Source organism: Homalodisca vitripennis, unplaced genomic scaffold (assembly GCF_021130785.1).
Source record: "Homalodisca vitripennis isolate AUS2020 unplaced genomic scaffold, UT_GWSS_2.1 ScUCBcl_5027;HRSCAF=11533, whole genome shotgun sequence".
In the NCBI taxonomy this organism is placed as follows: Eukaryota; Metazoa; Arthropoda; class Insecta; order Hemiptera; family Cicadellidae; genus Homalodisca; species Homalodisca vitripennis.
The window spans coordinates 3,467-29,135 of NW_025781138.1; the positions used below are offsets into that span (position 1 = coordinate 3,467).

At 34.9% G+C, this 25,669-nt stretch overlaps 2 protein-coding genes across 2 annotated transcripts; both read left to right on the forward strand.

Annotated features, from left to right (window-relative positions):
• Positions 1-2,183: 2,183 nt before the first annotated feature.
• LOC124373191 lies at positions 2,184-2,591 on the forward strand. Its single transcript, XM_046831592.1, has one exon. It carries the CDS (start codon positions 2,211-2,213, stop codon positions 2,589-2,591), a length of 381 nt encoding a protein of 126 aa, XP_046687548.1. The 5' UTR covers positions 2,184-2,210.
• A 2,972-nt stretch (positions 2,592-5,563) lies between these two features.
• LOC124373190 (BUD13 homolog) lies at positions 5,564-24,370 on the forward strand. Its single transcript, XM_046831591.1, has 3 exons — positions 5,564-5,695; positions 19,570-19,754; positions 24,168-24,370. Exons 1-3 carry the CDS (start codon positions 5,664-5,666, stop codon positions 24,338-24,340), a joined length of 390 nt encoding a protein of 129 aa, XP_046687547.1. The 5' UTR covers positions 5,564-5,663; the 3' UTR covers positions 24,341-24,370.
• Positions 24,371-25,669: the final 1,299 nt, after the last annotated feature.

A 25,669-nucleotide genomic window follows, 5' to 3' on the forward strand; every position in this document is an offset into this window, starting at 1 on the left:
TGGGCTCACATTAACAACACAAAGGGCAAAACAGGGATAAATGACACAATGCATCTAAACGATAGGGCTGTAGATGACCGCAAGATATATGCGAACTTTTCGCAGAGCATTTTTTATCTGTCTACCAGATGCATGTTGAGTGTCCTTCATATGAGGACCAGTTAACTGCATTTTCTCTTGTAGAATTTTCTATTTCTTCCGTGGAACTTGAGGGAGTGCTGTCCTCCCTGAATGTCAATAAAGGAGCGGGACCTGATGAGATACCTTCGTCAATATTAAGATACTATAGCTCTATTCTAGCTCCTCACTTAAACTTTATATTTCAATGAGTTTTTGCGGTTGGGGGTTTTCCCTCACTGCCTGAAGACTAGCTACGTTACGCCCATATATAATAGTGGAAACAGCTCAGACATAAGAAATTACAGACCTATCTCAATTCTATCGACTCTGGCTAAGGTGTTTGAAACCTTGGTTTTCAATAGACTCTCTTTTTTTGTCAAGAACACTATATCCACTGCTCAGCATGGTTTCTTGAGAGGAAGATCAACCGCCACGAATCTCATTATTTATCAGGATGACATCATTATATGCTTTCAATATAGGAAGTCAAGTTGATAGTGTCTACATAGACCTATCTAAGGCGTTTGACAAGATTAGCCATGAACATCTGCTAGCCAAGCTTAGTAGTTTGGGCGTTGTTGGTACCATGCTATGGTGGTTTCGAAGTTATTTGAGTGATCGTCATCAGGTGGTTAGATACAGAGGTTTGAAATCCACAGCTTTCCCTGTGCTTTCTGGAGTCCCCCAGGGGTTCCCTCCTTGGCCTTTGCTTTTTGCCATTTATGTTAATGATATGGTTTCTGTCATTAAACACTCCAAGATATTGCTCTTTGCAGATGATGCCAAAATATACAAGGAGATCACTTCGGAGTCTGATTGCAGAGATCTACAGGCTGACTTGAATGGTGTACTATTGTGGTGTTCTAGAAATAAAATGGAGGTTAATGTATCAAAGTGCTCAGTACTTACTTTCTCCCGACGGATGAGTGAGGAGACCTTCGAGTACTTTCTTGGAGAGGAACCACTCAGCAGATGTTCTATGATTAAGGATCTTGGGGTGGACTATGACATCTTCACTTAATCCTAAAAGTCACATTGACTTTATTAGCCGTAGGGCAAATTCATCTCTTGGATTTATTATTAGGGTATCCAGATATGGGTTTTCCCCTGTAGCGCTTGGAACACTCTATGTACAATTAGTTTGCCCCATATTAGAATATTGTTCACCAGTGTGGTCGCCATATCAGATAGGCCATATTGATTCCATTGAGAGCATACAGAGGAAGTTTCTTCGAGTTCTAGGAATGAAACTTAGCTTTCATTATGCGGAGGTTCCTTTGGATGACATCAGCCATCAGTTTGGTCTTCAATCTCTGAGCACCAGGCGGAAGATCAATGATTTACTTCTTCTCCGAAAGATTTATTACATCTTCAGTGGATTCTCCTGATCTACTTGGGAGAATAGATTTTCGCTGCTCAAGATTGGCCAGAACAAATCATATGTTTTGAGAGGAAATATTGTCAGACTCTGTATTCTGCCCTTTCCAAGAGCCAACCACCCTACCTGAGGGCCTACTTACTTGAGAACCATCCTCCCTACCTGAGGCCTTTCCACCCTAAACAAGAAGAGGTCTCCCCTTTTAGGGAGGGGGAGTATTTTTAGTTTTTAAGTCTTTCCTTACTTTTATTTAATTGTTAGTGCTATCCTTCTCACTTATTAAACACTTTCTAGTACAGTAACTACTTTTGGAGCCCCGACATAACAAGTTTTGCTGTTATCTTTTATATAGAGTTTTTAGTGGTTTTGATGCCAAGATCACAATTATATCATATTTCTTGTTCCTTACACGTTCTTACAAGTATCATTACACTAGTACCAACCATACCATGGGTTTGTGCCTTAAAGTAAACATGTAATAATTATAATGCCTCCTTACTTAAACTAAAATTGGAAATTAAATGTTCATATTTAGTTCTACAAGGCTATGTTGGTATTATAGCACTATGAAAAAATCTTGTGTAACTTTGTGAACAAAGCCTTAATAATAACTTATTTGCTTAATTATGTTCTAGGTCTCAAATCATTGATGATGATATTGATCTGAAAAACATGAGGACCTCTTGATGATGATGAAATTGAGCTATATCAAATGGATGAGGATGCGCCTCAGATTGCTGGTATTGTTGATGAAAGACCTCCAGAAGTGAAAGCTCAAGAATACTATAACTCAAAACGTTGGAAAGTGTTTGGGGGTGAAGATGGAGTCAGTGTAGTGGATAATATGAATAAGAATCAAGAAAATGTTTCCAATAAGCTTTCTAAAATGTTTAAAGAATATGATACAACTGATAATGCAGGAAGTAGTAGAGATTTAGCAATAGATAAAGTATATGACAAAACAGACTTTGGATCAAGCAGAGAAACTTCAAAACCAATTACTAACACATTAAAAGCACATGATTCAGATTCTGATAATTCACCTATTAGAACTCAAAAAAGTGGACGGTTATTCTCTAAAGCAAAATTCTGATAAGAAAAAAGTCCATTTCCAGTGATGTACATGTTTCTCACCAGTCGCATAAAAAGCAAAAATTACAGCATGATGAGGGTTTATCTCCACCCAGAAATGACAGAAAGAATTCAGTTAAACAGAAATATGACTCCGATACTTCACCTCCAAGGAGAGGTGTTGCTAAAAAGTTGAATCATAATCTCAGTGATTCTGATGCATCACCACCTAGAAAAGATGGTGTAAGAAAAAAATCATATCAATCTGAGTAGATATTCTTCAAAAAGAGATCGGGATCACATACGAAGAAGTGATTCTGACAATTCTCCACCAAGGAATCATAAAGAAAAAAGATTACAGAATAAAAATGATTCAGATATTTCACCTCCTAGAAAAGATAGTAAACGTTCTCAAAAGTATGTTAGTGATTCAGACAGTGATACTTCTCCACCAAGAAAGAGGGAAAGAGAAAAAAGATTCAAGAATAAGTACAAATACTAAAAGTATGCCATTCTAATAGAACTAGAAGGAAAATCTTCAAGTGAATCTGACAGATCTTTATCAAGAAATGAGAAGACTAAATTTAGTAAACGGAAAAGTTCATCTCCTCAAAATGAGCCAAGGAAAAGATCATCTAGAAGTGATACCCCACCAATAAAGTCTTCCTTTTATAACAAATCTTCTCAATCTAATAGATCTAGTACAAATCATTCTCCACGACTTTCTAGAAGAGATTTAATGGATGAAAGAAATGTTAGGAGGCATTTTAGTGATTCAGATGATTCTCCACCAAGAAGAAGAAGAACTAACAGTTTCCGCAATGATGATAGTACATCTGATCTATCCCCATCAAGAAAAAGGTCTTCAGTTAAAGAAAAGAAAACCAACAAAGAAAGCTTTATATAAACCAAATGATAGCTCATCATCAGAAGAAACTTCAAGATCTAAGTAAGTTTTTTTTATGTATGCAGTAGTTAGTAAAACAGCACATTTAGTTTTATATTCTGTACAATGAGGATTTAGAAGTTTTACTTCTTTCTCTTTGATTGTAACATTATAAAAACATGTATACTGTGTCATACTAATATATTTTGTAAAAACCTAAAATGATGTTAGACATGCATGGCATAAATGTTAATTTTTATTTGAAAATTTGTTGTTTAAAAATTTAATTTAGTGAAAAGTGATAAGAGAATTAATAGTTATCTCTACATTTTAGGAGTAAAAAAATGAAAATTACATTAGATGGAAAACAGGCTGGACTTCAAGATGCCAAGCAACTAAGAAAAGAACTGTCCGATTTGAAAATGAAAGAAGATTTAATGTTTTCAAAGGTATGTTGTGATGTTGTGAGAATAATAACATAGGATCTTTTACTAGTGCAGAAAACACATTTACTACAAATATGAAAGCATTTTATTATTTGTTAAAGAGAGAGAAAAAATTAGTTTTCTAAAGTCACAAAATTTTTATATCACACCTCTGTTGATCCGGTATGCTGTATTACACAAGCATCTCTTTTTCATGTACCACACTTTATATACAAATGAAAATAATAGCAAAACTTTATTTCTGGAAACCAAAATTTACGTCAGTACTAATTTTAAAATTTGTCCATCATATTAACCCATAAAATGAATTAACAGTAGGTAGTTAAAAAAAAAATAAAAAACCTCTTATTATGGGATTATTATTTTTGGTAATTATTTTAAACACTTCATTTTTTAAAATGTTTTAAATAGAAATATATTTTTATTTTATTGTTAAGGTGTAATTGAAAATCCTAATAATAAGTATTAGGAGTTTCAATTGCTTACTTTATTATTATTAAGTTACTAATCAAACCACAGCAACTTCCAAATTACCTCAATTGATAAAGTCAAAACATTTATATGAAGTTTGTACTCATTCTACCAAAATCTGTATAACCAAATGTTTAACAAATGTAATAAAAATGTAAAATTTTATGTTTGTTAACATATTTTATATCAATTTATAAACTATTCCCTGTAAATAGAAAAACCTAATTAGTTGACACTAATTTCCCCTACAAAAATCGTAATTTGAATATAACACTTTTAATTACGCAAAAATCCCATGCAGAAACGTTTTTTTAGACACTAAAAAAATTTGAAACACAAACTAAATAATATACCAAAGACTGAAAATGCTGTAGGATTCACAAGTCAGAGGCTAAAGTACAGTCTCTTCTCTAACCTAACTACCTCATAAACAAATCCTCCGATTGGTCTTCAATCACCCAATCTGCTGAAGAAATTAATTGTCAACTGTTCTACCCTATTGTAATCAGTTATACTTATTTACGTAGTAGACTTCCAGATAAACAGCTGTCTTTCTGTACCATTGCCTACCTTCGTGGATACTTTCTTGAGAAATTACATTTTTAATTTACCAATACATTAACAATTCCATTTATAATCTAAAGTACTTTTTGTATATCCTTCCTCCCATAATTATTTGTTTATTAAATTTATGAAATAAAATATAGTAGATGCTACAAATTATTTCTTTATTATAGTTATTGTATTTATTTTATTTTAGATTATAAGATAGTTTTTCTTATATTAAACAATTGAATAGATTTGAAAACATGTTCTTAATTATTGTGATTATTGTGTATAATATACATTTACAGTAGGTAGTTGGACTTTGTCTATTGAATAATCTGTAATTGTACTTAATACCAATAAAAAAATGTTGAATCATAACGGGCACAGTCACAGATAACAGCTCGATCTGAGTAGTTGTAATTGGGCCTTATATTGTGTCAATTCTGTTTGATAAGATCCTTGCACAGTCCAGTGACCCATGAGGACAGACAGAATAAGGCTGAAAAGGCCATCTCTTTAAATAAATCCATTAATTGTGCATTTTTACTGTACTCATAAGAATGTGAATCATAAGTTAATACAGGGTTTGTTCTTAGTAGTATCCAACACTTTTCAGATGGATGCAAGTGTCTCTGGGGCAGGAGCAGCTCCGATAAAAAAGAAACAGGAAGACAGGAGGAAGTGAGAGATTTAGAGAAGGAAAAAGAAGCGCAGAAGGAAAAGGAGGCTAAAAGAGGCTGTGATGAACGAAAAGTACTACAAGTGGGGGAAAGGGTAAGTTTTACAAGTGTGGAAATATAGTTTAAGAAATCACTGCTCTACAGTAGAAGTGGAGCTTCAACATTGTAAAAATTAAATTTTCTTAGCTAAAATTAAAATTTAATCGAAAAAATGTGTTGTATAAATATAAAAATAAAAAAGAAAGTATAATATTCATAAAATAGCTATAGTGGGAAGGGTTGATTGAATAAACTGTTTGAGTTTAGCACCTTCTGCCTATCACAGAGTCTGAAATCTTTTCTGGTATATGGAGTCCACGTTCGTCTGAAAATTTGGTACTCAAGAATATCCATGTTTCTGGTCAAATTTTAGTGAGAGACATACAGTATAACCTCAAAGGAAAAAGACTGTGAAGATCTGATAGAAATATTTCTGTGTAGCTTTCTCTACATGAGCCCTGTTATAACTGTGAGCAATAAGCTCATTGTTGTATGAAAAAATACATTACAATTTTCGGCACGATGATCCACCCCAAACTACGATTCCATATCTGAGGTGGGATTCAAACAAGGCATGGTATGACATTTTCACTACTTTTTTCAGTGTTTGAGTTTACTTTTTTGAATACAAAAATAGCTGAACCAAGTTTAAGGCACAGTAAGTCAACATGTAGGTTCTATGAGAGACAAGTGTTGAGAATTACGCTCAAGTGGTTTGTAGAATCCATGATCTGAATATTGGGTGGGTCAGATACTTCTGCCTCTTATCTTCATAGAATAAGCTGAGTAGTTTTCTTCTTTTTAAATATCAGATTGTTTGCTATGCAGTAGTCTTGGGCAACACTAATGGAAATGAAGTTTTAATTTCTTGGGGCTCAGAGTTTGCTGTTGGTTTGTAGAACCGTATCTGCGTAAATTACAGCGTGACTGATGCCATCCAACTGTGCAGAGAAATAGCTCTGGTCTCAAACACTGAGCCCTGAGGAACACCTTTGTTTACTTTCTGCAATTTAGATCTGAACTTTTGATAGTATCTTTTATTTCAGCTGTTTGTGTTCGATCTTTGAGATAACTTGTGAACAAACTAAGTGTGGTATTGTATTTATGATTCCAAAGTCTTCAAAACTGTACTATGATAAGATTTTGATGAGGGCTGTCAAAAAATTTACTAAGATCTGAATGTATACTTTTGATGGTATTTCCTGTGTCTATTTTATCCATCATGAAGAGTACCATTTTCATCATTGATGTTATTGTGGTGGACCTTCCTGGCCGGAATCCATGTAGACCTTGAATAGGCAGGTTGTTAATTATCAGGTGGTTCATAAGTGTTCATAGATATTTGAAACAACAAAATACAAAATAGATGGAACCACTTTACAGACAAATCTAACTAAAGGCAATCAGTAATAACATCGCATTTACGATAATACAAAAATACAGAGGCTTAACGTCATATGACGTCCGTACTCCTTTGGGCCGCTATAAGAATATACGTCATATGAGTCCTTACTCATAAGTATACACGCACTCCTTAAAGGGTTAACCTATCTATCACATCTGTTGGAGGTTCACAAAGCTCTTTTGCACATAAATTTAAGACTTTTGAGGGAAATTTGTCAATTCCAAATGATGCTGAGAGTCTTGTAATCTAATGATTTTTAGCTACATATTCTTTTGTGATTAGTGGAAGTTTAGCAAGTGGAGTATGTAAGGTGTACTGTATTCTTCTCAGACCTAGTTTTGTCAATGGGTATGATGACTGTAGAGTTTCTTCAGTGATGTTAAGTAAAAGTTCAAGTACTCTGGTATGACTATAAATATTATTGACAATGCTTTCTGTTTTTAGTTTCCATGAGCAGTTTTTACAATGATTCTTTGAGATGTTTTGTATTCATCACTCTCCAAATCGTTTTGTTTTAATTTGACGATTTAGCAATGATATTTTTATTAGCCTCTTGTCTGATTGCTTTTAGGTAGAGGTCATACTCTTTCTTTCTTCTTGCTGCTGCTTCCTTATCCTTGATCCTTCCCAACACGATGGACAGTGCTTTGATAAACTCAACTCTGCTCTTAACTCATTGGCTTTGGCATCATATACGAATAGATTGCTTTTAGGTCTACATGTTGAAGACTTAAGACAGGTACAGTTAAGAGCTGAAGTCACAAGTAGTTATGTTCCATATATTACTAAGCATGGGATACTGTAATAAATGAGTAAATCATTGATATTTGTAAGATTATCTTTTAAAACTTCCTTTATTGCTCACGTTGCAGAATCCACCATGAATGTCAGTAGAACTTACTCGAGAACATGCTACATTTAATTGTGTATGGGAGAAACTGGCTTTATTCACTGTCAAAGAAAAACAGAGTTTGACTTGGAATTGTAACCTTTTAAATTGAAACTGATAATTTGAAATAATCATCGAAATATGGACTTCCGACTGTTGCATGTACAACAGACATTGAATATGGTAGCCTCTATAATATTTTGGTGCAAAGATTTAACTTGTACTTTTGTGCCATTGCATAGTTTAGGAAGGATGAGGTTCCATAACAATATTATTAGAGATACGTCAACAGTAATCCCCTCATAATAGACAAGCCAATAGACAATAGACATAAGACAATAGGCAGCTACGTATGTCTTAAAGAGTCCTGTCCAAAGCTTCAAATCCTCTCTTATGGGCCATAGTGCACTCGTGTTCCAGACAATCATTCTGGAAGAACTTAGGCTGAGTTAGAATCAAATGCACAGTTTTTCACCATCCAACAAACACGGCTGCTATTCAAGATGATGCAGCAATAACTGCTACGATCTTTTCTTGTAATATATTAACTAGTTAACAATAGTAATCTTCTCTAGAAGTAATTGCAAGAATTAATGAGTTTTTCAAGTTATTTAAATTAAAGTACTTATATTTACTAATAAACTTCTACCTTTAAATAACAGGAACCGAATTCAGGTGAGAGCTTTTACTCCAATAAACTGTGTGCGTTTTTTGGGTTATTGAGATGAAATAATTTCTACCATCATACAAATGCCACATAGTTTTACATGTTTAAATTTAAAGAAGACTATTTATAAATGTAAGAAAGGAAATCTTTATAATGAATTTTGATATTGCAACTATGACACTTAAATAGTACAAAAACATTCTAGTGCGGCCTTAGAGATAATGTGAAGAATCTACCTGTGAAAGAGCTGATCTGTGGTAAGATTAAGTGTCAATTATAAGTGTTTCCTATACTTTCCTTTTTTAATATTACAAGTCCAGCGAGATTAGATAGAGTAAAGTGAGATCTATAAAATGACTTTGACAGTCTCAGGAATATGTTCATTTATGTTTGAGCTTCATGTAGCGCTCTTTGAGAGTCATATGAAACCTGTCCTAAAGCAGTAATATAAAAAATGTTCCGGAGATGGGATGTTCTCCTATTTATCTAGCTTATGATACAATAGGAAATCTTGCTATTCATCTAAGGCTTCCAGGTGGCATCCTTCCTGAAGGACCTTCTAATATGTTCTGGAGCACTAAGTGGGATAGGAAAAAGGAAGATGGGCAGGGACGGGAATATCTCACAATGACTATGAATGACAACACTGGAGTGCTGGGGAACATTTAACTCAACACAGTTTGACACATTCAATATTTTACATTTCAAGAGAGGTATGGAATGAACAATCTAAATGCATCTATTATTTTTAGGAAAAAGATATATAATACTTACCCTCTGAAAAAAATTATGTATCAGAACAGACAGCATTTTATACTACATACTATTGGTGATCAAGCTAACACAGATTATGTGGCTGAAAGCTGAAAATACATGTAAATTCAGTAAACAAGAGGTGTTCTACAAATCAGATAGAGTTGTCCTGAGTTTCATGTATTGAAGAAAATGAATATAACGAACAATAAAATAGTTGGTATGAAGTATAAGCAATTGTATTTGGTGATTCGCAAAAATTTATTGAATATATATTAAAAAGTGAAAGGAATGTTTAAACATATTCTTACTTGGCAGTATAATACTAATGTACTGTATATGAGTTACGATGAGGTCTCTTATACCAGGTACTTGAAATTCAGGCTCAAATGAAATCTCTGTTGTAGACCATGACTCATTGTGTGAAGACAGGGTAGAGTAGAACAGATAAGGGATTCCTCCCTATGTCCATAAATAAATAGACTCAGGGTTCATCTTTTTATCCAGGTGAGTTACGAGGATGACCAGCAACGCAGTTGGGGCTGACAACATACCTTTGCGCTTTCTAAAAGATACATTGCCAATCCCCCTTCCTGTTTTAGTAGTCATTTTTAATTATTCTTTAAATTCATCTGTCTTTCCCTTAACCTGGAAACATGCTTTAGTTCGTCCGTTGAGAAAAGTGTCTAATCCGCAATCCCCTTCTGACCTACGTCCAATCAGTATTCTCCCTCCCTTGTCTCTCCAAATGCCTTGAAAGAGTGGTACATCAACAAATTTCATCTTATCTGAATACCTATAACATCTTATCTAAATGGCAGTCTGGATTCAGGCCTAATCACAGCACCACCACAACCCTAATTAAAATTACTGATGATATCAGATTGGCAATGGACAAGAGACTAATCACCATTTTACTGCTTTTTTGACTTTTCCAAAGCCTTCGACTGTGTTTATTACCCCCTTCTCCTTATCAAATTGAAGAAGTATGGTTTCTCCGATGGGTGTGTTAACTGGGTCAAATCGTATCTTACTGGGCGACAGCAATGTGTCAAAGAAGGGGAAACAATATCGGAATGGAAAACCGTAACACGGGGTGTTCCACAGCGCTCTGTTCATGGGCCCCTATTGTTCTCACTTTACATTAATGACGTCACATCTATTGTAAGGCACTCTAAGTTTTCATCTTTATGCCGATGATTTACAAATTTACGTACAATGTTCGCTGATGAGGGAGGTTGGTAGACCTGCTCAGCCTTGCAAGTCTACTTATTTTTATGCTCCGTGATTGTTGTATATTTTAAAACTGTTATAGTTATTATTTTGTTCACGGAAGATTTTTAATTTATTAATAAGTGTCAAAGGAGAACATTCCAAGTTGCCAAAGAAAACGGACACGCAGCTGTAAGTAGTGTATGTCAGTCTCGTCACTAACATACTTGGAGCGGAGAAGGAAAGTCTGTTGCGGCCTGTCAGACGGAACGGCAAGCGGGACTACTGCGCATCTGCAAGGCACAGCTGGGGCTACCAACATCGCCGCACTAGTTGTCCCACTATTAACCTTCGTCACGCCCGAGCCTGCTGTACTACACTCTGCTGCTACGGTGGATTTTATCTTGCGCCTTCAATAAAGTGACGCAACCTAACAACATCTGAGCTCTACTTAAATCGTCGCTTAACTTGAAGGCATCTGTATAGACTATATATTTTATGTCTTACATTTTTCAGTATTGAAGCCTTGTTATTTGTAGTTGTTCGTTGTTGTTGTTGTTAGGTTTTAAGTATTGTTTTGTTTTTATATGTTTATAACTATATTATTGTTGCTATTTTATGTTACATTTTAAATTAATTTATTTTATTTATTGACTATTTTAATATTTTATTAAAATATATTTATTATTATTTATTATTAGATTAGGTTAGATATTTTATTGTTTTGACAAAAAATCGAAAAAACCTTAAATTTGACTAAAGTTATTATTGGCCATGGATAGCTTTATATTTGACTGCACTAATTTTAACGATGATGCTAGTACGTTAGTTTCTGAATTTTGTATTCAGCTAGATAAACTTGTATCAAATTGTGATTGTGACTGCAATGAATTGATTAATGGAGCTTCTGGCGTTGTTTTGAAGTTTGATGACGTCTGCGGACAGCTCAATGACGTGTGTGGTAAATATGAGCGCTTGAAAGAAGAACTGGACTATTTGAGTGCACAGAGGGATGTAGAAAGGAATTCGTTCTGAATTAAATATCTCTCTTAGCAATAATGACCATTTAGTTAATGAAAAGAATACTTTAGAAGTTAAGATTAAGGACATTAGTAAAAAGTTGTCTAAGGCCGAAAATACAAATTCTCTGTTGAGAAATCTGCAAGCAGAACATGATAACATTGTAAATGACTACGAAACAGTTCAATGTGCTAATCGTAAGCTAATTGTAGAAAATAGCAGACTACAAAAGTTGGTCGAAAAAAATGAAAGCATTTGTATTGTTTTAAAAGATAAGCTGCTAGTAAACACTAATAAGATTGTTCAACTTGAATCCTCATTGAAGGTTTTAAACAATAAATGGTTATCAGATGAAATTATAACTGATCATATTAGGTTACTGAATTCTGAAGTCACTAGAATTCAAAATGATATTTTGTTTGTTGATCCAACTTTGACGCAACTTCTCAAACTGCATAGTAGAACTTATGTAGATCAGGCTTTGAGTGACATGTCGTTTTATAACAAATCCTGGGTGTTTTTTGTATTAAACAATTGTGACCAAGGTCTTGAGCAGAATGGTGGGTCACACTGGAGCATACTGCTCCTTGATAACACAACACGAACAGCAGTACACTACGACTCGGTGCGCAGCCTGAACGAGCGGCATGCTGCAGCGTTGCTTGTCAACCTTGGATTAGTTAGTGTTCCAATAAGTGAGGGGCAGACTTTTCAGCAGACAGAGTCTTTTGAATGTGGTGTTCACGTTCTTGTTAACGCTCGGCTGTTGCTCGGTCAGGTGTGGCGACCGATTCGCATTTACTATAAACACACTGCATCACACTGACACCTCTGAGACACATGGTAGTACTAATGCCACTCTTGTACCAAGTTCTCAAATTAGTAATAATTCTAGGTCAAATTTGGCAAATGATAAAGTGTGGAAAGTTGTGAAAGGTAAAAAATGTGCCAGGCGAAACTTAAATCCGAATAAACATAATCAAGTACCTTGTAAAAATAGATTTGTAGTTTTAAGTAACCACACTTCTGTTACTGAGTCAGTTGTTAAGGTTGTTAAGAACTCTTCAGGTGTATGGAGTGAAAATTCTGGTCATGTAAAATGCAAGGAAAAACGTAAAACAGACTCTTTGAAAAGCAAAGATAAAAGAAACCCCTCTAAAAATAAGAGTAAAATAAATGTTGAAAGTAGTAGTTGTACAGTAGGCCTAAATAATGCAATTGTTTTGAATGGTTTGTGTGCCACTGATGACATGTTACCTACTGTAGAATGTGCAGGCCAGACTACTCTGGAGGACAATCACTCTCTCAAACCCGTTGAGCAAAGTAATACTGATTATTTGCTTATAGGTGATTCAATTCTCCGATATTCGGGGAAGCTTTGTAAGGAAAATGGTTGTACTGTTAGGGTACACTCTGGGGCGAAAATCAAAGATGTAAAAAATAAGTTGATGGGTTTCTTGCAGCACCAACCTAAAATAATTCATTTTCATGTAGGAACCAACAACTTGCCTTTGAAATATAACGGTGGTGCTGGGTACAATGGGGGATGCGGCAAGCGCGAGGCATTGCACTGTATGGCGGACCTGTTATACACAACACGAATCCGTTTTCCAAACAGTGTTGTTTTAGTTGACAGCATTTTGCCAAGGTCTGACATAAGTGGAACTGCATTAGCACAATTTAAATGAGCAGTTGGAGCTGATGTCTGGAAACTTTGGTGTCGTTTTCTTGAACTGGAATCAGCTGGTGCGAAGGTACCATCTTGCTCGGGATGGCAGACACCTTAACAGAAAGGGGGTGTCTGTGTTTGGAGCAGCACTTTTGAATGTCTACGAGCAGCTTACATCCTGTGAAATGGCTTCGGATGGGGTTTTGTCTAGCGCTGAAAGCGCTGTGACGAGTGGTGTGCTTCCAGTTGATGTTGTCGGAGGTTGCTTGTTGAAACCTGTGGCTGACGGTGTGGACGCCGTAACGAGGGGTGAGCTTGAGGTGGATGATGTTGAGGTTGGGTTGCTGGAAACTGTAGTTGACGGTGTTGAAGCCGTATTGAATGTTGAACTTCCGGTTTGACAGTGACAAATCTGGCTTGCCGAGACTTGTGGATGATGGGAATGTGGTGCAGTCAAAAAACAGATATGTAAACTTGATAAATTTATCAGGATAGCACATCTAAATATGAACTCTCTTTCCACGGGCTTCGAAGAGATGCGTGCCGTGGTAGAGGATTTAAACCTGGATGTTTTTGGTGTTTCGGAAACTTGGCTGAATGAAAGTAAATCTTCTGATGAGTTTGCGATGAGTGGATATTCATTGTTTAGGAGCGACAGAAAGGGAAATGCAGTTGCCTCCAGAGGTGGTGGAGTGGCACTATATGTGAAGAACTGCCTACAATTTGCGCTGAAATCACTTCAATTTGAAGATTGTAATTTTCCAGAGCATATTTGTGGAATATTGAAGTGTAAAAGTGAATCTTTCTGTATTTGCATTATCTACAGACCAGGAGATATGCCTTACACTTGTCTAGAGCCCACTCTCCACTTTGTATTTTATGATATGGCCCAGTACGCAGATAATATTGTTGTAATGGGTGACTTGAATATTAACTTGTTAGATTTATCATCCCCAGAGACCCGCTTTGCAAATAAACTCTTTAAGAGCCTTGAGGTGACTCAGTTGGTTAAAGTTGCTACAAGGGTTACTAAAACCTGTGCAACTTTGATTGATCACATTATTGTAAATAGCAATGTTAAATACGTACAGTGTGACGTCGTGGATATGTCAACCATCTATGACTCAAGAGGTGTTCGAGTATCTGATCACAAGATGACATATGTCGATATAAAAACAAAAAAAAAATCAAGAAGGCCTCCTAGATTTGTTACTTATCGTGACTTCTCCCGATTTGACATTGACAAGATGATACATTGTACGTTCAGTATTAGGTGGGAAGATGCTATGTCTATGAACAATGTGGATGACATTCTAGATTTTATTAATTCTGCTATTATTCAAGTTTTTAATGAAAATGCACCTCTAGTACATAAGAGAGTGACCAGAAAGAAATCTCCATGGAGAAATAAACAAATCATTCAACTAACCATAGAAAAAGATTATTATAAGAAGAAAATGCTATCTACAGGAAATGAAAACTTGTAAAAAAATATATTGTAAGGTTAGAAATATGCTCAACAATGAAATAAGACGATCAAAACAAAATTATTTTAGAACTGAAATGGAGAAATGTAAAAGCTCTAGAGACTTTTGGACTAAAATAAGGACAAGTGGTGTCACTGATCCATTCGATCCAGCCATACCCAACTTTGTAAAAAGATTTGGAAGAAATCAATAAGTATTTCGTTCGTATGGGCTTAGGTATCATGGCAAATGATGATTGCGTACAGTTCTATGAAAGAAACAAATCAGAGAGTGTCACTTGTGATTTCTATTTCAGGAGTGTTACAAGGAGAGAAGTGCAGGAGGCTTTGAATAGCATCACATCAGAGGCAGTTGGAGCTGATGGCATATCAATAAAAATGATTAAAATGATAAGTCCGTATTGTATTGATGCCATAACACATTTAGCTAACCAGTCATTGGCCACTTCCACTTTTCCGGATGCATGGAAGGAGGCAATTGTACTGCCTCTTCCCAAAGTCAAAGCACCTTCATCTGTATCCGAGCTGCGTCCAATTTCGGTATTGCCTGCCCTGTCGAAGATAATGGAGAAGCTGGTTGTTTCACAAATGGTACAATTTCTGGAGTCGGAGAGTATCATTCCAGCCTTACAGTCTGGGTTCAGGAAGGACCATAGCACTGCAACTGCGCTTTTGCTCGTTTGTGACGAGTTGCTTCACGCAAGGGCGGATAAGAAAGCATCTCTTCTTGCAATGCTGGACTTTTCACATGCATTCGACTCAATAGACCACAGGATGTTGTTGGCTGTCATGCATTTTTATGGTTTTCGACCAGAGGTGGTTTCTTGGTTTGATTCCTATTTGGTGAATAGGAGACAAAAGGTTAAAATTGGGATGGATTTCTCCTCATCTTTAAGTAGAGTTGCTGGTGTTCCACAGGGAAGTTGCCTTGGGCCCATTCTATTCACCCTGTTTTCCGCCACTATGGGTTCAGACTTGCAACATAGTCGCTTGTATTCATACGCCGATGATGCTCAACTGTGTGTTTCATATGAAGCCGGAAGAGCTGACTCAGCAGTTTCCATTTTGAATGCTGACTTAAGCATTGTCCATGATTGGTCTGAGAGGCATGGGATTAAACTGAACAAGGAAAAAGTGTAGTGTGTTGTCGATTCCTTCCAATGTGGGTTCGGAGACAGTGGGTGAGGTGTTGCTTGGCAGTGTCAGACTGAATGAGTGTGAATCGTCAAAGCTCTTGGGCCTCATGCTTGATAGTGGCCTCACACTATCTGGTCATGTAAGTGCTGTTTGTCGGCGAACACTTGGTCGACTGAGAATGCTATACAAGCATAGGCACATGTTTCCTAGAGAGACCAGGCTTCGCCTTGTCCGGGCTCTTGTGCTCTCTGTGATCGATTATTGCCTCCCTGTCTATGGCAACATTGTGTCTAAAGGAGATTTAGAAAAATTACAGAGGGTCCAAAATATGTGTGTAAGGTATGTATGTGGTTTAAGAAGGTTTGACCATGTTTCGGAGGCTCGACGATCGCTGGGTTTGTTGACTGTAGCTGATACGTGTACCCTGCGCTCCTCATGCCTGGTTTACAGAATCCTGACCACTGGCAGGCCGGGATATCTGAGAGAAAAACTAAAAAGCAGGTCTCAAGTCCGATCTCGCAGTACTAGACAGGATCAAGTGTTGGAGATGCCTCGCGTTCGCCGTGAATTTGAAAGAAAGCGATTTTGCGTACTTTGCTCCCAAATTATATAATGAACTGTCCTCCAGCGTAACAGGCCAGGGTGTATCTGAAACGACATACAAAGAAAATATATACAAGTATTTAATGTACAATAAAGGGTGATATAGCCATATATAACTGTATGTCTAATATTGTGTTTTATTTATTAATAACTATAAAATAAGCTTTAAATTTTTTAAGAACTATAATAAGACATGAGTCGTTTTGTAAACCAGCAATTATTGTTGAAAACCGCTCCAAAATAAAGTCCTTATTTATTTATTTATTTATGAACTGAACACATTTATGGTTCTACTCAATCACGACATTGAATCAATTGCTTGTTGGGCTAATAAACATAGGCTGAAATTAAATGAAGACAAAACGCAGGCAATGGTATTGGGAAACCCAAGACTGATCGACCGTTTGGACTTCAACGTTGCACCAAAACATAAACTCAATAACCACGCACTAAATTTTCAAAACAAACTGAAAAACCTTGGTCTTACTATGAGCTCAAGTCTTAAGTGGAATGACCAGGTTACGGTAACGTGTAATAGAATATTTGCTGGCATTCACAGTTTAAAGCGTTTTGCTTTATATCTACCGTTCAGTGTCAAGGTTATGCTGGTTAAAACTCTCATACTGCCACACTTCAACTGTGATCAATGACATGACTGTTGAGCTTCTCGGACAGGCTTCAACGTGCTCAAAACTATTGTATCAGATTTATTTTCTATCTCAGACGTTATGAGCATGTGACTCCATTTTCAAACAGCTATCACTTCTGAAACTTCAACAACTTCGCCAACTTCACATTCTTTCAACTCTACATTCAGTTATCAAAAACAAGTCACCTATTTACCTGTCCGAACATTTCAAATTTATTTCCGATATAAGTGAGCGACCTATGAGAAGGGGATCCACCTTACTGTCAATTCCTGTTCATCTTCCTCTTCAGTAAGTTGTTCACTGTTCAGACATGTCGCCTCTGGAACTCTCTTCCTGATGATATACGTATTATAGAAGGTCGAGCTCGTTTTGGGGCAAAGGTCAAGGACTTGTTGCTGGCCGGTCTGTAGGGGTGACGGGTGGCGGTGCTCGTGGCGTGCTTGTGGTCAGGCTGTGTGTTTGAGAGAATGAATGTAGTAATAACGAGAAATTCTTTAAAAAGTAATCTGTTAATTTAAGTTTTAATTTAACTTTGTTTGAATTTTTCTACATATTAAGCTGATAAATTTTATTTTTAATTATTAAATAGTATGTATATATTTTAGTTAATTTTTAAGCATTTATTTTAATTTAAAATTTGTTATTAGTTTAAGATCATTCACTGTACATATATCTGTATATTATGTGAGGTTGAGCGGTAGAGGGGGCTAAATAGCCCTAACTCCGCCTCTTAAATAAAGGCATATTTCATTTCATTTCAGTTACCTATTAATGCCCCTGGTGTTGGCCATAGAGATTTCTCTTAATGACAGTTACAATTTTAGGAATGTCCTAAGAATATCTCATCATCCAGTTATTCAATTAATTGCACACATATTTTTGGGCCTTGTGCAATGAGAAGGTATGGCATAAGAGGATATGGATAACCATCCAGATAAATATGCCCAACCAAAATCCCTGTTAGACCCTTTGACCTTTAGGGTACGATGCAGTGAGATGGGCGTGTTGTGGGGATGAGGAATTTTGCAATTGCAGGAATACTTAGAAACATCCTGCAGTTCAGTGAATGTGCCCCTAGTAATGGTGCTTTTGATCGGAGGGAAGGAAACCTCTTCCACCAGCGGAGCTTGAATAGTTCACAGACAGCTTTAAAACAAAAAGTGGCACAGGCGCTGGAATTGTGGGAGTGAGTTTTTCAGGCGGAGGTCACAGCTATTTTGAATATGTTCATGGGCAGTCAGGCAGCACTGATGGTGCTGAACTCTTGTGTGATCAGATCCAAACTAGTTTGGGATTGCTATCAAGCCGTTTTCTCCCTTGCCAGAATCAAAAATGTGACCGTTTGTTGGGTTCTTGGTCATGGGGGGATCCCTGGGAACGAAAGAGCTGATGCCCTGGCCAACCGGGGCTCAGCGTCAATTATGACGGGCCCTCAACCGTTCTGCGGTGTTCCAAGGTGTGAATCCTTTAGGGCTGTCTCTAAATGGGTTTCGCGTGGAGCATGAGAGAAGGTGGAGGTTGCATCCGGGCTTGAGAATGAGCAGAATGGTATTACAGTCACCTTCCCCCAGAGTGGCATCGGATCTTCTCTCATTAAATAGATCAATGTCTTCTCGGGTTATTGGTCTTATCACGGGACATGGTCACCTGAGGAAGCATCTTCACAGAGTCGGCATCCTTCAGGAGGATCCGCTCTGTAGAATGTGTGATGAGCAGGATGAAAACTGCTGAGCACCTGCTCTTTGATTGCCCTTCAATAGCAAGGGAGCGGTATGCCATCTTTGGTAGTTTGGACAAGGGTGGTGAATTTCCCCAGGAGGACCTGATAGGTTGTTTTCAGCGGTTTGTAGAACTGCTGAAATTATAGACTGGTAGGCCTCATGGTGTGTTTCCGGGGTGCGCAAAAAGCCCTTGAGGCTTAAGTGCATGGCAGTAGGCCGCCCCAAGGGAAAGAACAAAAAAAATGGTGCTTTTTTTAGTACACAAATTTTCAAACCTATTGCAGTTGGATAGGATATGATGTGGAGATATCTTGTGTGATGAATAGGTTCATTGTTATGTGACAACCATCATTGGCCTCACCAATGTAGGGATTAAAGATTTTCTAACATCTAAATAACAACTCTTTAAAAGCATATTGTTTGAAAATAAAGAGTGCCATGATCTTCCCATGCAATACATACTTATGTCCTTAATTCTATTAGGATTAATCCGAATAAGTCCAGAGAATCATTAGTTTTATTATAAACATATGTATATTATACTAAACATTTTAATTACTTATGCTCTGTGTGTAATGGTACAAGTTGTTGACTATGATACATTTTGTATTGTTTGCAATAATTCCAGGTTGAGTGTTAGTAAGGATACCTTTTATTGTTCTCATATAAGAAGATAAACGTTCCTTTAAGTAAAATTCTTGTGTTCTGTGTTTGTAGGCTGAAACAAGTGGAAGATGCTGCAGAGCGGGCAGCAGAGACTCTGAAGGAGATGAGTAAACCGTTGGCTCGGTACGTGAACGACACTGACCTGGACAACTTCTTGAAGGCCCAGGAGCGAGAAGGGGATCCAATGTTGGATTACATCAAACGGAAACAGAGTGAAGCCACCCCTCTAGCTGGAGGTCAGTTAGTTCTCCTACATCGGTTGTTCATTGTAGTCAATATTTTAGTTCTAAGTGTTACCAAAGTCATGATGATAACCAGTGATCAAATAGAGATTATTGATTGGCTGAGTCTAAGTAAAGCCTTTTCTGCTGGTTTGTTGGAAAAGTATTTCTTTACTTGTCTCTGTGTTTGTATGGTAATGGAAATTTTTTTTAAATTTACACACACACACACACACATACATATATATATATATATATATATATATATATATATATATATATAATTACAGACGTTGTCCTGTACACACGTCTTTAATTCGAAAATTTTAAACTTTGACTAATCTGTAACAATCTGGGCTGTTTTGATAAAAATGTCTATTAAAAAGTTATTACAATATAAGTAAATTATTGAATATATAATTTTAATTAAGTAACTTCTAGATAAAAATGTATAACAACGTAGACTTTCTAAAATACTAAATAAGTACCTATTCCCTATAGGGCTGAAGTATAATAATTGGCCTCCATCACAATCGAATTATTGATATTTCTTAATAGCTACTAAATATCTAAACTACTAAAATGACGATCTGAATTAGATTATAGTTATTTAAAGGCTCAAGTATAATAAGCGGCCACCATCACAATCGACTTATTGATATTTCTGATTAGTCTATCTAAATTACCGAATTACATTATAGTTATTTAAAATTACAGTATAGTATCGGAACTGGCCAACAGAATTTATTTTATCTAAAATACTAAATAAGTATTCCCTATAGGGCTGAAGTGTAATAAGTGGCCACCATCACAATCGAATTATTGATATTTCTGAGTAGCTTATCTAAACTACTAAAATGACGATCCGAATTAGATTATAGTTATTTAACTGATATTTCTGATTAGCCTATCTAAACTACCGAATTTGATTATAGTTATTTAAAATTACAGTATAGTATCGGAATTGGCCAACAGAATTTAATTTAAAACCAATTCCTACACTATTAACAATAGTTATTCACACATGTGATTTGTATGCTACTTAATTTGAACTTATGTGACCAATTTCGACTGCAGATTAAAAATGTAAATTACAGCAAATTATTTTAAATCCAATTAGTTTAACCCTACATCTGGCAGTCGCCTGATTATCAGTCGATATTAATGTTTCTGTAGTGGCAGTCGCCTGAAAATCAGTCGATTTGACACGTGCCCGTTTGACATCTGTTATAATCAATACACGAACTAAACTGCAATGATTCATATACCACTGGAATCAGAAATAGTTGCTGATTTGATCGATGTATTTTGTTTTGTTTTGTATGCCATGATTTAAGTATGACATATTGAAAACGAGAGTTGTTTGTAAACAGTCAGCCATTGTTGTTGTATTGTTACCCCGGTCGCGTTATTCTTGTCCATCTAAAACGTAAGTTTATTACATGAAATAAGTGTTTTTATGTAATAAGTGTGTTTATTTATGCGTATAAATTCTCGTATATTGTGTTTTATCAGTTTATTTTGTCATGTTATGAAGAAATATATGTGAAAAAATATATTAGTGAGATTTTGTGTTCTAGGCTATGTGCAGTGTTGTGATAGTTTTAGTTAGCTTTAGGATCATTTTCATATGCGATGATCATGATATAAAGCTTCTTTATTTATTTTTATAGGCTTACTTTTAATGTATTTTATGAATTTTTCGAGTTATAATTAAGGTTTTGATGAATTTTTGTAACACAGTCGTATCCATAGCAACGAATTTAGCCGTATTGTACTATCTTCAGATTAGAGTATTTCATAATTGTTTTAATTAAAAAAAGTGTAGTAAACTACTGTATACATTTTCTAAAACTATAAAACATTTTCAACATTTTGGGTATTTTGGAAATATTTTTTTTCACACAATATGTCTTTTATAGGTGCACCCCCACCACTTTTACATACCTTTTTTATTTTTTGAAAACAAACTTAGTAAAAAAAAGTGATAAATTTCTTATATTTTTGGGTTTTTATTTCCATGAATAAAAAGTAAATTTTCTTGTGAAAACAGTGATATATAATACATATAGGTTTATAATCAAATTATATAAAAAAAAAATAAAAACCAATACTACTGCAAAACACCTCAAAATGGCCTGCCACTTGAGGAAATTTCAACTGCCAGCTCGAGGGTTAAAACTTGATTATCTAAACTGTTAACAATAGTTATTTCTGTTAACACATAGAAACACAACCTTTTGATTTGTATGCTACTTAGGTTATTTGAGGTTATGCGACCAATATACTCACTTCAATAAATTTGCAAAATGAGTTCAATAACTTCAATAAATAACTATAGTTTTTTATGCACTTCAAACATCTTTAATCTCTATTAATGTATTATTACAATTAGCACTCACACAATAATTACACGATGTTACAAAACAACACACAAATTTGATAGTAGCACAAACTGTCGGGAAAACCTGGAATTAAAATAGAAAAACATTTGAAACTGCGATCATAGCGCATTCTGCTGGATCCAATGTAAAACATTCCAAGATCAACAACAATTTATTTATAAATAAAAAATTAACTGATCAATCGCTGCACACTTAATATTTACTACGAATTTCAGTTAAAAGCATATTTTACTAAAACTTCCAATTTTATATCTGGATAATCTCTATCCTCCAAAGTGAGTACAGAATATATTGAAATAAGAAGTGGTGTTATTTTTATATGTTATGCTTACTCTATGCTTTCAAGACTATAATTAATTAAACATATGGCTGTGTTGTAATATTATAATGTTTACATAGAACAATTGGTGAAACTTCATCTTTGCAATCTGCATTACACTACTGATCAAGCACTTTATAATAACGTAATATTTTCTACAATTTAAATGTAAGCAAATTTTTCTGCCTCTTTGTTGAACTTAAGCTGAAAGTGTTAACAGCTGTTAAGTAACAGTTCACTTTGTGTTACATGTCGTAACGCAGTTTGTAAAATATTCCAAGATCAACAACAATTTATTTATAAATAAAAAATTAATTATATAAACAATTTAAATTGGACCGAATTGTGAATCTAAACCATTCTCGGATCCACCTGAAGACACACAAAAAGTTTCATTAAAATTGGTCCACCCGTTTAGGAGGAGTTCAGCCCCATACACACGCACACAAGAAATATATATATATATATATATATATATATATATATATACATATGTAATTAAGCAAAAATATGTGTAATTTTGCTTAACATCTGAAGCTGTTGACCATGAACACTTACATAATAATTACCTAAAATTTGCTTACTCCCGTTTCTAAATTAAAGTACATGTAGTATGTTGTAATTAAAATTGTTATTTAAACAAAAATAATTTTTAAAAATGTAGTTTTGGTCTTGTACATAAATTACTAAAAAGATAATGAATTGCAGCCACTAAATAATATATCATTAATGAAAAATGTTTATTTTAAATGTTTGTTAGGTACTGATTGAAATAATTAAGATGAACGCTATTCAAGGGAGGAAATAATATTATGAGTCTGATGTATTTTGAACTTTACCCATGAAGTTATATATAGTACCATCATGAATTCGATGTTGCTAATATAGAAATGGAGTTTCTCACAAAATTTCAAGTCTATAGCTTAGTTTGTTCTTGAGACAATGTTTGGATAGACAGACAGACTGATGTGAAATTCTACCAGCCCCTCAAGTGATAGGCAGCTACGCTACACTCAGCCAATTACATTCTTTATAAATCACGAATAAATATGAATGAATAATAAAAACAATTTAGCTATGGTAAGAAGGGTTGATTTAATTGAATTTTGAGTTTAGATCCAGTTCCCTTCCTTTTATTACGGTATCTGGTATCTGATGCTGTCTCAGACTTGACTCCTGGAATCTGGAGTCATGTTCGTTTGAAGATATCCGAAGAAAGTATTGCACTACACTCATCCAATTACATTCTTCATAAATCAGACCACAAACTTAAAAAAAATATGATTGAATAATAAAAACAATGTAGATCTCCAGACTCAAGAAGTCAAGTCTGAGACAGCATGTGTAGAAAACTCGGTTGCTCCACCATGCTTAGAGATCACATCTTAGTGCACTCAGTTGTGTACCTGATGAGACAAGACTACAAACTTCACCTATATATGGGTGTCTCTGATGTCAAAACGATGAAAAATGTTTCGTTTTGACCTTCTTCTTCTTCTTCTTCATCTTTCTTTGGATCTCTTCAGACGAACATGACTCCAGATTCCAGGAGTGAGACAGTGTTAGATACCAGATGCTGCAATAAAAGGAATGTGAGCTGGAGCTGAATTAAAAATTCAAAAACAATGTACTACAAGTAGGATTTTAAAATTTAGTCCCAAAAATTTAATAAAATGTTTATTAACTTAATGAAACCTGTTGCAGTGAAACCTATCTACCAAGGATCTTTCAACCCCAACCGGTTTGGCATTAGACCAGGACACCGTTGGGATGGTGTGGTTCGGTCTAACGGCTACGAGAAAGAATGGTTCAGCCACCAAAACGCAAGGAAGGCAAAAGCAGAAGAAGCATACAAATGGAGTACATCAGACATGTAAATTAAAAAATTGTAAATGGGTGAAAATGTAAAGAAGTTGTAAATTTGTGGATAAAGACATTTTATAATCATAAAAACATATTTTTGTAATTAACCATTTATAATCAGTAATTACAATTAAGATTTAAATTTGTTAGTATGATTCTTGGAATGGGTCTTGTAAACAAATTCTTTCAAGGTTATGCAATTTTGTATTTATTTGTTACATTTACGTAAACTAAATTAAAATGTTCAAACAATTCAATTACTTAAATATATACTCTCAAGGAGTAGCTAATGTACATAGTGTAAATTATATGTAAAAATAAATACAATAGTCACTTTAGGCATTATTAGGTATGAATGAATGAATGAAAAAAACATTATTAGGTATTGTTTATTATTAGGTATGTTCCTAACATGTAAATAAATCGAGTAGTGATTTCTTTTTATTAAAGTTTTAGTTTTCAATGTAGATATAATGTTATCTAGTGACTCTCAAGACTAGTCTTGGAGAATCAATCATGATAAATATTTGATGATAAGGAATTTAGCTTAGCATAATCTTTACAGATTGTAATGATTCCAATGATGGTTGTAATGATTATGTTCAAATACACATAACCATTGCTATTACCATTCAAATATTGTTTAATGTTATACTGATGAAAAGCAGTGCTTTTATATATTTGGATTTCTCGTCTTTTTCCAAATGTTAGTGTATGTTGTTTAAACAAGGTTTGCCTTAGCTGTAGCAATAGCCTTGTTTTCGAAGAAAATAGACACTTTATTATTTATTTTGTTTCATAAGTATAAGAACTACGAAAATAATTTTAATTTGTTTTGTATATACAGTTATGTGGTGTTGAATAAACAGGTACAAAAACAATTCTGCATGAAAGTATTTTAGTGTTGCTTTATTAGCAGCTATTGACAAATAATTGTTTTAATCTTTTTTCAATATAAGTTTACATTTAAACTCTTATGATTAGAAAATATTATTATGACACTGTATGGTTTGTAAAAAAAACATCTACCAAGATGTGAGCATCTTCAGTATCGTATAACTATAATTTGTTAATTTCAATAACATGTACATACTTTATTTATTCTAAATTGATCACTGAAAAATAAAAGTTTTTTAATTTACTACTTAGTCTGATTTTTTAACCATATAGTTAGTTACTTATACAGACAACTCTTTTTTATGAGCCTTTGAAGTGACCTTGTGAAACCTATGTAACCCTGTGTGCATTCAAGAATTCAAAATGGGAACTTCTAAGATTTTAGAGTAAATAATAACATATAGAGTTCATTGAAATCCACCTACTGTAATTGCCCTCATGATGGA

Bases quoted from the DNA above. Each gene is read 5' to 3' on its own strand.
- LOC124373191 (XM_046831592.1), top strand. From the start codon at position 2,211: ATGGATGAGGATGCGCCTCAGATTGCTGGTATTGTTGATGAAAGACCT.
- LOC124373190 (XM_046831591.1), top strand. From the start codon at position 5,664: ATGAACGAAAAGTACTACAAGTGGGGGAAAGG. The intron at 5,696-19,569 runs GTAAGTTTTACA...CTGTGTTTGTAG, and splicing joins TACTACAAGTGGGGGAAAGG to GCTGAAACAAGTGGAAGATG. The intron at 19,755-24,167 runs GTCAGTTAGTTC...AACCTGTTGCAG, and splicing joins AGCCACCCCTCTAGCTGGAG to TGAAACCTATCTACCAAGGA.